The sequence below is a fragment of the Tachypleus tridentatus genome, chromosome 10 (assembly GCF_004210375.1).
Source record: "Tachypleus tridentatus isolate NWPU-2018 chromosome 10, ASM421037v1, whole genome shotgun sequence".
In the NCBI taxonomy this organism is placed as follows: Eukaryota; Metazoa; Arthropoda; class Merostomata; order Xiphosura; family Limulidae; genus Tachypleus; species Tachypleus tridentatus.
The window spans coordinates 177261883-177274127 of NC_134834.1; the positions used below are offsets into that span (position 1 = coordinate 177261883).

Below are 12245 nucleotides of genomic sequence, written 5' to 3' on the forward strand. Positions count from 1 at the left end.
TCAAGACATTGACTCAGATGTATCATACATTTGGTACCTTCCAAATTTACTGTCTTTTTCTCTATAGATTCACTTATCATTTGAAGCTCTTTCAATGCTTTTGCACTGTAATGATGGTGTTTGTGTAAATTCAACAAAACAGTTTTAAGATAATCATAGATCTTTGCATCTGATACACCAAGTTCCAATCTGTGACTTACACAAAGCATGGCAACAAGTTGAAGCAATTTGGTTTTTGAGAATTTTACCAAATTGTGCTTTTTCTCCAAGTTTACATTTGCTCTCTCTGAACAAGTGGAAATTATATTTCCTTTTGGTTCCAACACAGATTGTCCACTGGAGATGCTACTGCTGCCAAAACTCCTTGAGCACAAGAATGATTTACATTTTTTATCTTTTAAAAAGATATTTTTGGCACAACTTCCAACACAATTCAAGTATACACAATTTCATGTTCACAAATGGGTACATCTGTCACACCATCAAACACTACAGAAAAATACATCTGTGCATTCTTAAAGTTAACTGTGTGTTTCTTATCAGATATACTGATACAAACTGCATAAATCTTCTACAAGCCTGATCAGTCTAACAATTATTTAGCAGCTAAACACCATTCTTAACTTGTACATCAAGAAGACTTGGGTACAAAAGTAAAGGGCAGTTCATTCTTAGCAACGAAGTAGGCAGCATTAAGACAAGTAATTATGTTTTGTGACCTTCTAGTTAGACTTCTGAAAACTACTGCTGGTTCTCTCGTATTAACGCATGCAGTTACACTCATTCCTGTCTTCACCTCTTTAGTTTATGAACAAAATACTGTGCTAGACTTCTTGTTCATGTATTCCAAGTCATGGTTTCTTTGAGCTGATATACATGATGTACTTGCATAACATTATTTCAAAAAATAAATTATAAAATTATTCATTCTCATGACAGATCTACCCTACTCTAACTTTCTATGTGGAACACAATACTTTAGATATCACTCTTGTTATACCTTAGCTATATTAATTCATTCTTTCACTTAGGATAGAACATTCCTTTTCATAATTTTTTTTTTGCTTCATCCCTTCCTTTTTGTGTCTTCTCTTCCTCACCCTCCAAAGAAGTAAAACTGAATTTGAATAAACACATGCTCCTTTCACTTTATATCATGAGGTAAACAGTTGTAAAATAGCTGAGAGCTTTGTATTAATTTTAATGTTCATTTAAATTCATATAATGGAATACTTTTTCATAATCTTCAAAATAGATCAGAACAAACTTAATCTAACATTCTACTTTTGTTAAATACTTAATATTAGATTGAAAAAATAACATATTTTAAAGTAAAATTTGTAAAACCGTTGGAACTAAGAACAAAGGTTCAAAGTTTAAACTTAAAGTTAATCTTTAGTTGGGCATAAATCAAAACTAGGTCAAAATGTGAAGATCCAAAACAACTAGTATATAATAAGTGCAGGAAATAACAATGCCTAACCAATAGTCTGCCAAGGAGAGATTGATGTGATTGGACAGAGGTAGAACTTAGGTAGCCTACTGTACATGGAGACCATGTTGTCTCCCTATCAGTGGAGAGTATTAGCATTATGATATTATATCATATGCTGGTGCAAACAACCTGTAAGAATGAGAGCATTTTCTAGACTTATGGTAGCATAGGAAATTAACAGGGAGACCACAAAATGAATAGTTCATTAGTAATGCAGAGAGATAATGTAATCTCTCCGAAAATAATTGTAAAGTTTAAATGATTTACTTATTTAACATTCAAATGTGATGCCGACTATGATCTTCAATTATAGTTTTGCTCTACTAGACCCTTCTCTTCCTGTATGTCTGGTTAAACAAGACTATGCAAACAATACATTAGCATGAATTGGATTGTTAACAAGAAATGCTGTGAGAAACATATGGTTTAAAAAAATTTAGACAGCTTTCATGACATTTTAAAAGAAATTGTAACAAAAAGGAAATTATAAACAGGAAGTTCAATGTCATATGACAACAAATTTAACATAACTAGTCAGGCTACCTTGACACAGATCCAGCATGACTGGGCCAGTTAGACATGCCTTAATGTTTAACCCTAGGTGCAGTCACACTATATCAAAATGAAGTTCTTGATGAATCCAGTCTGGAAGATTTGCAGCCTAGACAAGTAATCACTCAAATATATACTAGCAGCATTAGCATATCATTTCTGTAATAGTGTAATTAATGTTTGCTGTATAAATCAAAATAAGCCATTTTCATATCTCAGATGCAAATATTTTTTATGTTGCTTCACCACTTTTGATCATTTATAGAATTTACAAAAATAAACACTTGTGTAAATATATACATAAAGCTATTTTCACAATAAATGCATACAAGTTTCTAAAATTGGAATAATAGTGCTTAAATGTTTAAAAATGTTGTTTTTCCTTATATGCCAACATTTAATAAATTAAATAGAATCTACTATCCATAGTTTATGACAATGTTGGGGCAGTAAGTGTTGTATTTATAACTAAAATGCTACTGAAATTCTTTGTACCTAAATCAAGGAAAATGAATAATAATAACTAAATTATATTTATTAAGCAAACAAGTAGGTATAAAAGTAACATCCTGGATCATACAAATATCCTACATTCAAACAATTTTTGTTTATTTCCTATTAAGCACAAAGCTATATGATGGACTGTACCTACCACAAGTATTTAAACCTAGTTTTTAATGTTATAAGTCTTGGGACTTACCCCTGAGCCACTAGGATGGAAGGGCACAAATTAAAAGCAAAATATAAACATTAGAATAACATAAATTTATTTTGTAAAATAAAACATTATAGTTACATCTCTTCTTACAAAGTTTGGAAATGTAATGAATAGGCATTAAATGTCTACTCAAGTAATACAAAGTATTAACAAGTAACAACAATGGTAAGATACCAGTAAACTTTGTTATAATTAGATGTGCAACACCATGATTAAATTTTCAGCATTTACTGTAGAGGAAAAAAAGAAAGAGACTTCCACTATAATAATATTGCATTTTGGATTGATCAGGGCTGAACAAAGCTAAAGTAAAAGGTCAAAATAGGTCAAACAGAGTTAAAATACCATTCATATATTCTGTAAATGATTAGCTCAGTCATTTTACACATATACTATTAATGTAATTGATATGCAAAAAAAAAAGTTGACAAGCACTTCAAATGTGTTACTTAAAATTAAATAGATATAACTATTTATATTAACATTTAGAAAGAAAATTATAGCATTAGTAAAGAAAATAACTGTTTTCAAATTAAAAAAAATATTGCTATACATTCGTAAACTCCAGCAGTGTTGATTCCTGAAACCTCAAAAGTGTGTTCATAGTAATTAATAGGTAACACAGTAAAAATACTGACAGCTTATGTTTCTTTTTGATACTATAAGGTAACATAAGAATGTCTGGTTATTTTTTGAAAAAAAAGAAAAAGGTGGAAGGGATGAAATCTGCATCTACTTATTACAATTAATGTAATTATTAATTTCCAGAAAAAAGTGGGTGAGGTGGTTTGGCCCCTGGCTAGCCTTCCCAGTTTACACACCTGTTTATACAACATTTAAAGAATACAGTTATCAAAATGTAACACAGTATAATTTGGTATAATTTACTGTAGGACACGAAGTTGTGTATAGTTGTGTCACATGATGAATGAATGGTGTTTATCTGAGCAAAATGACAAGATTCCGCATATCTTGTGCAAACAAATACAACTCTTGATAGATTGTGCAAACAAAATTTTTTATTGCACTTGCATTTTGGAATGCATGAATAAAAAATCTAATGGAATCATTAAGCTGATAATAAACTACTTTTATTCCAACAAAGTATAAACAAGTAACTTTTTTTTTATATTATATGGACAAAACATTCATGAGAGAGGGGATTATTAATAACATCATATTATTACATCTTGTAATGAGTTATGCTTTTGTCTTTACTTTCACTCAAACAAATGCATAGACTGGTTTCTCATTCTTTATAAATAACTATATGTATTTTTTGATACATTACTGTTATAAAAAAAAAGAGTGGCAATTATGAAAACAAATTATCAACAGACAGCTTAGTTTAAATTATCTTAAAAACTGAATTTACATCTGTCTTAAAGTTTTCAAGAATAACACTCATCTCTCACTCAAACTGTCTTTGATATCAAAATAGGCCAAATAAAGCATTTTATTATCATCAATTTAATTGTGCAAATGATTCTCACCTTCAGTTCTAAGTTGTCACGAATCAATTCTTGTTGCTTGCTGTCTAGTTCTTGCAATTTTGACTGATATGCTGAAACTTCTTGTCTCATCACACTTGCTGTGTAGCGGCCAAACCGCTGCCACTCTCGAGCTAGCTTTCGGCCTTTTTGTCGGTCATCATCAAGGAAACAACAGAGATCTCTAAGCTCCTGATTGTCATCTTGAAGTCTCTGGTTGACATCTTTTAGTCCTCGTATTTCCAAAAGATGAACCTGAATTAAAACACACAGATACATACATAACTTTATTTGCCTTTCAAACTTTCATCCATTTGAAAGTTCTGCTAATAATAACAAAGTGATGAGCTTGTATCATGCAATGCAACAAACCTGCATACGTCGATTGAAATCCTTCATTAATGCACCATGATCCATCATCAGCTTCAGATTCTCAGCTTCAGTTCTTCTTAACCTTCTTACCAGCTCCTGTGGTGGCAACCGGAGAAGTTCCTCATCATTACATCTTCCTTGTGGACCAGACATTATTGCCTCATCTTCATCTGTCTTCTGTGTCATGCTGTTTGTGTTTCAAATCAAAGAACAGTAATGACCAAAACAAATTACATATCACAGCTAAGAAAATAATATAAATTTAACCTGAAAACATTCTTGTTATCAAAAATAAAAAAACTTCACAGAAATGAAAAGTGTTAGTTAAAAAGCAATTAATGGCAAAGAAATCATTGAATAAAAATATGCTTTTAATTAAATGCACTACAATAAAATAAAGAGTTAATGGTGAGGAGGGCAGTTAACTTGTTCATAGATCTACTGAAGAAGGTTACATCAAAACAATTTTCTAAATACATTTCATGTTATTTTGCTGATAACTTTGAAATTTATTACATACATTAAAAAAACTTCTGATTCATTAATTTTAACAACAATCCTTGGTCATATCAATTGTTTTTTTCCATACATTCCAAAACATACATGATGATGTATCCTGTCTTTCAGGAGTTATGTATAAATACTCTATTATCATTTCTTTGTACAAAATTAATTGGGTTTTGCCATTTTACTGAAATAAACACTTTACCTAACTTCACAGCCTCTTTTAGGATTGAATCTCATAGCTGTTAAAATGAGGCCACTCCTAACCATAAACTGGTCAGAATTAGTTTTGTCACGTCCCCAATAATAAATTATAGCTCTGAACAATGTATCTGCAACTTGTTTTTTGACAATAATAAGTTGAAATGTGTGATTTTCACTAAGTTTACTACAATTCAATCTAAATGGCACTGAATATATAATTCACAGATTTAAAGACATGCTGAGTGTTTCCAACTGTTTGCACTGATCATGAATAATCATCAGTTATTAGATGAAACTGGACCCAGATTAGATTATATTTAGAGCCAGTAATAATTTGTGCAGATTAAGATGAAAAATATGCCCACCTAAAATTAAAACTTCACTTGTATGAAGTTTGATTTACAACTTGTAGTTCTACAACTGTCTTCATAAAAACTGCATTTAAATTGTTAAAAATCTATTTTGAAAAATATTACTTCAGTTAATAATTCATGATAAAATTCTGTTAAGTTTATTTTTATCTGAGCTGTAGAACCAGTTTTCATTTTCCAACACAGAGATGTATTATTTACTTTAAATAACAAGTTAGTACTCAGTAGAAAACTAAGGTTTGTATCAATTGCTAATTTGCTTTGCAACTGATGTAAAACAAAATAATCAAAACTAGATCATAAAATAAGCAACATAGTATCTTCTGAACTATAACCTACAGTCACATTTAATCAAAAATAAATGAAGTAATTAAGAAAATCAAAAGTTCCAAGTTTAACACAATGAAAAATGTCTTCACTATTATGGCTTAAAACCATGTGTCTGAAATTAAGTTACGATAAATATTTAATATTAGAACCTTTACCTGATTGCACTAGTAAATGATTTGATTGTACCTCTGTAAATAATGGTCACTGTCAATCTATTCTATTAAAAGAATTATCAGTTAGCTTCATTACAAGTTGAAGATGTGATTATGGATCTTAAAAACATAAAACAATACTTGTGTTCTTATGCCAATCAATAATTTCTACAAAGTCGCTGAACAAATAATTACCCAATCATCTATATAAAACTGACAAATATACATGCAACGTGTGTTCTTATGCCAATCAAAAGACCTATATATAGGTCTTAGTGATGAAATTTAAAAATTGTAGATAATAGTTAAGTAATGCTATATGTTCAATATCATATCTACAATAGAAGTATAGCTTCTTTTAGTATGTAGTGCTATGAATTTATGCCAGCTAAACACTAGAATTAGATCTAAAATAAATCTTAACATGTTCATCTATGGCCTAAATTTCATATTTAAAGATGTGACTGCTCAGTCACAAATCTAGATCTATGACATCTAAACTAGCCTATTAAGTGCTATGTTGCTGCATGTTCCCAATACAGGAAAACCACAAATTTGTAAAAAAGAACAACCCTAAAACAGAATATAATGCTAGGCCTTTATTATGAATACTCATGTGATTGAAGGGGAAAAATTTAGAAATAAATGGACACTTGCAATGTTTGGTAGCTAACTTGTCTTTTGGCACCCAAAAATTCTGATGACTGTACTTGGGTGACATTTAATAAATAAAAAAAAAGCAAGTCATTTATATGCCAAAATGCTATTACTGAAGGAAAGACAATTTATTTAATAGCCTCATTACTTCTGTCACTTTAACTTCAGTTATAGTTCAATATATGTATTATAGGATAAAAACTTATTCATTGATAATAATAGCTAGAAATTCGAAATGTTAATTTCACTAAAAACAAAATCTGGTAAATAAACTATGTCCAAACATCTTCATGCTATTCATAGATGCTAGATAACTTACATGCAGCTTGAAATACACACCATTTCTAGCAATTATGAATGAAACTTTAATTATTATGGGTTTACTTCCAGTTTTTGACCTATAAAGTATAATGACAGCAAAAAATACTTTATGCTGGACGTAATGTTTGGGCAGGAATCTAATTAAACTGTTGATAATAATATAATAGAATGTAAAAGGTATTCATTGGTGTAACATAAAAAATGATCATTACTATATAGGAGGGCACTGCAGACTTGTTTGTTTGTTTTGAATTTTGCACAAAACTGCACTAGGGTTATCTGCACAAGCTGCCCCTAATTTAGCAGTGTAAGAATAGAGGGAAGGCAGGTAATCTTCACCAACCACTACCAATTCTTGAGCTACTCTTTTACCAATGAATAGTGGGATTGAAAATCACATTACAATGTCCCCATGACTGAAAGAGAGCATGCTTGGCAATGAGGGGGTATTTGAGCATGCAGCCTTCAGATTGAAAGTAGAGTGCACTAACCACCTAGCTATGCTGGGACCTGCAGACTTATGTTGACTGTTTACAAACAAAATATGAAATACATAACTATAAATAATAATTGTCTGAATAACAAACTTAAACATGCCAATTTTTTCATTAATATATGTCTCAAATCAGCCCTTGTACAATACTATATAGGAATGGGACTGTGTTTTCTTTCTTTATTACAAGCTCACTTTTTAGTTAGATTTACAATAAAACAGATGTAACATTAAATTATCATATAACTTGGCAAGCAAAGTTTTAATTTATGAGGCAAAAACTCTTACATTAGAAACTACATTATGGGGCTGAATTTTAACAATTTGTGGTATCACCTTATCTATAAGCTCTTATATGAGTTATAAATATACATTAAAAGTTTGATAACAGTAAATTTCTAAATGCCTATAAAATACAAGTACTTTTGCATATGTCTGTTTCCTGCATTTTGGAAATTTAATAATAATTTTTATTTCACCAATCACTTATTACAGATTAGGTAATAAATTAAGCAGTATTACTATTTTTCATTCTGCTATGGTAATACATTTACATCACATTCTACATACCAGTGTGTTTACAGCAATCCTCTTTTAATTTCTTTTTTAAGTCTGCTTTAGAAAGAACCAGAAAGAAGCTGAATAAGTTATATTAAAATTATTCTGGAGCTTCACCATATCACTGAAGTCTATGCTGCCGTGTCCAGGCAGGTTCTGTCTTACAAACATACACCTTGACAATAGTTCTATAATGTAGTTTCCATTAGAAAAGGCTATATCATAAAGCTATCATGACCAAAATACCACATTCCTTCTTGCTTTCTTTCAATAATGTATTTAGTGTATGAGGATTAGAGTTTGACAATTAGTGGAATTTGCCAATCAATTAATTGTTGGATTCATTAAATGTTTATGTTCAACAAATCAATTATTCTCACATGATGATTGGAAAGATAAAAAATAACAAAATAATCAGAAACACTGAGTTGAATTAGTGGTTAATTTTTAGAAGTTATGCTTATTGATAATGCTGAACAATCTTAAATTCATCACAAACTAGAATAAAAATCACAATGACATTATTTTGATTCCTTTGATATTTGAAATAATCAGAAATGCTTATTTTGATTACTGGATTATTACTATAAAATAAATCGATTTAAGCACAATTTCAATTAATTGACAATTATGTGCGACACACACTGATATGATCTATTATACTGATTAATCAAATCAAGCGCTTGATTTTGACAAGACAACAGATTCCTAATGCATTTTTCAATAGTTTGGGCCACCCAAAAATCAATATTGGACTCTAGTGGAGGTGGAAGTTGATCAAAAACATCTTTTACACTATCAAAATATCATCAAGCTAAGCTTTTATAAAAAATAGTTTCTGATGCCTGTGGGAATCTCTGCTGAACTGGAAGCCATACTGCTTATAAAGTTGAAAATAACAGAAAAAAACAGTTTTAGTTGTATGATTATGTTACTAGAATGTGACTCCTTTAAGTTGAGATACAGGCAATTACGTCACACCGTGATAGGTTTGTGAGACAGTAAATGAATAGAACTGACAAACAACACTTGTACTTAATTTATAAAGTTTAAAATAACCATGACTTTCCTCCTAGGGAGCTATGAATGTCATATTATGCCCATGAAATTCATGAACAATAGCAATTTTGTTCAGAGATTACTGAAAAAAATCTAATTTTACTATTTTCATGTATAAAATTACATAAATCAAAATTCTTCATTAAATAAATTTTTATTAAGAAGTATTTTGAAAAAAAATGTTTGGAAGAATTATTATGTTTTTTCTATGCTTATTTAAATTCAATATTGCAATTTTGCCACTAAGGTAGGATGCACCCACCATCCAGGCACTATAAAATCAATGTATTCCCTTCATATTATTACAAACTGTATTTCCTTCATCTAGATTTTTTTATGCAATTTTTCTCTCACTCAACCACTCCTTTGTTTAAATTATTTACACACATCTTTAACATTTGGCTTATAAGTGTACTACTGAAAAGTAAAACATTCAAATAATTACATTTGTTTTTTATTATCATCTTTACATGAGATAATGAAAATGCATTCAAGGTGAAAGATACCATACAAAATTTAAGCCATAGTGACTTACAGAAGAATACACTACATTATAACATTGTACTATAGAAAATAAAATCAAGAGAATACTTACAGCTTTATTATATCTTAAAATTAATGTTGTCTTGCTTCTTATAACAACATTTTTGTTTTTCTACTCCATCTGCAGAAAAGGAATATTAAAAAATTGGTGTTAAACAAGAAAAATAAGCATTACATGTAAAAAAAAAATAGTATTCATGTTACACATTCATTAACAAGTACACCTGAAACAAAGTCCAGGAGGAAGAAGGAAGGGAGAAGTAGGCCAACTGAATGAAAAAGTGAACCCAATTAGTAGAGTAGAAGGTGAAAGATTATAAAATGAGAAGGGGTACCAGAGAATAAAGTATTGGGAATATGTACTCCAGAAGATGGAAGTACATGTCATATAACAATGAAGTGTTCTGACCAGATACAGAAGCCTATATGAATCCAGTTGAGAGTAAAGAAAAGGAAATAGGAGAAAAGGAAGAACCACCATCCTTAGTTACAAAAGTCTTTGGAAGCAAGGTACAATCTGGATAGAGGAAAAGATGGGTAAAGTGATAAAGGGTACATGAAACATCAGTGGCAAACAAATCTGACTTTTGATGTCCATAAGCTAAGAGAAAGAAATATATTTTCAGGGAAAGATGAAACATGAAGCATGATGAAAAGGGTTTAATGGTTAAGTAATTGAATATTGAACCACATTAACGTCCAGACCTAGAAGGCATAATGCCTGGGAGGGTGACATATCTGGAAGGAGTACAACATGAGTGTAGTAAGAATTTGGGAATTAAAAAAAGACATACAATATCTGGAAAAATAAAAAGTGTGAGATAGGGCCACCCAAGATCCAGAAAGCAAAGAAAACCAAAGACCTATGGTAAAAAACCCAGTGAAAAATTCAACCACGTAAGCCATGGTGGCTTGTCAGTGGGAAACCCCCAAATAGTAGACCAACTGTGGAATACCTTGCACTTGTGTTGTTACACCTCTATGGAAAATGGATGGATGAAACGAGCTAACAAAGAAGTGACTAACCATCTGACACCAGGTTTGAGGACACAGGATGTGAATGTTGAGATGTAGAACATGTAATTGAGGTTAGAAGGGAGAGAGAAAATGGAAGAGGGTCAGGGGAGAAGAAGACCAGTTGGTGTAACCTTGAAAATCAAGCCAAAGTTGGCTAGTAGATAGCAATCAGGAGGATTCAAAAAACAGCAGAGTGGACAAGAAAAATCACCCAATGAAGTCACTTGATGGGTGGATACACATAAAGATACTTATGTGACCAGACGTGGCTCAAAGTATCTACTGCCAGAGCCTGTGAATGAGGTACAGGTGGCCAAAAGAGATATAACTTGGTGCTGAGGCCAATAGCAAAGGCACCCATTTGAGGAGAACCCAACTGATCTATTACAAGGGAAAAAGTGGCAAGCCCACTGAGTTATGGACTTTGTCCAACCACAAAGCAGATCACCTTGCAGGGAAAAGATCAGCAAAAAAATAATCCTGAGCAAGTTTCTAATGATCATGAAGCCCCCACTCATACAGGCACGTACTAGGGAAATCAGTGATGTCATTGATGATCATTTACCATAAAAAATATAACCTAACAAACAGTAAATGACTGAGCTTAGTGTGTATGACAAACCAACAGTTCCAAACAAAGGAGAAGGCTTGGCACAGTTGATATGTGAATTAAAAAAAGACCCCTAGAAATATTGAGCAAAATTCCAGACAACTTGGCAAAATACATAAGGTGCAAAGGTAAGTCTTAAGGGGAGGGTCTGAAATTGATAAATCACCTCAAAATGGACAAATCAAAGATAAGGATGAGACTGGGATAAAATTGGTATATGTAGGTGAGCACTATGTACATCCATTTTGGTCTTCCACTACCATGGTCAAAATGCTCACTTCAGAAAGAGAAAAAACTAGATGGTGAACAGTATCAGTGAAACAAAGAGGTTGAGGTGAGATAAATCAATTTCTGGCTTCCAATCCTAGATATTCTTGGGGACAACAAAAAGATGAGAATAAAAACTATGGAGAACAGGTTCAATAGCCTGCTGCAACAGCAATTCCCAAACTGCTTCTAACAAATACTGGCTGGTTACAGAATTTTGAAGGGGAGAGAAGGAATGGGGTAAGAAGAGAAACTGGACAAGGAATCCTTCTGACAGAAACACAAATACCCATTGATTGCAGAAGAAGGAAAGCCAGCAATAAAGAAGCCTGAACGGGCCCTCACAAATAGAATAATTACCTCATGTAAAAGGAACAGGTGAGGGTTGAGAAGGGGAAGGATTGGAAACAGTAACTGTAGACAAATTAAACTCTGACTGAGATAAACAGACTATAATATTTGGAATGTGGATTATTATTGGACCCATGTCACCTGAGGTTTGCAAATGTCTGGGACCATATCAAAAAAACAC

The 12245-nt window shown here is 31.6% G+C and overlaps 1 protein-coding gene across 2 annotated transcripts in view; it reads right to left on the reverse strand.

Annotated features, from left to right (window-relative positions):
• Ccdc85 (coiled-coil domain-containing protein 85) overlaps window positions 1–12245 on the reverse strand; it is a 72365-nt gene that overhangs the window by 27823 nt on the left and 32297 nt on the right. For both annotated transcript variants that reach the window (XM_076465472.1, XM_076465473.1), the window contains 3 exons: window positions 9872–9940; window positions 4628–4814; window positions 4259–4510 (listed from right to left, as the gene is read on the reverse strand). In XM_076465472.1, coding sequence (XP_076321587.1) covers window positions 4259–4510; window positions 4628–4813 — 438 coding nt within the window. In that variant the 5' untranslated portion in view covers window position 4814; window positions 9872–9940. The remainder of the gene's footprint in view (window positions 1–4258; window positions 4511–4627; window positions 4815–9871; window positions 9941–12245) is intronic.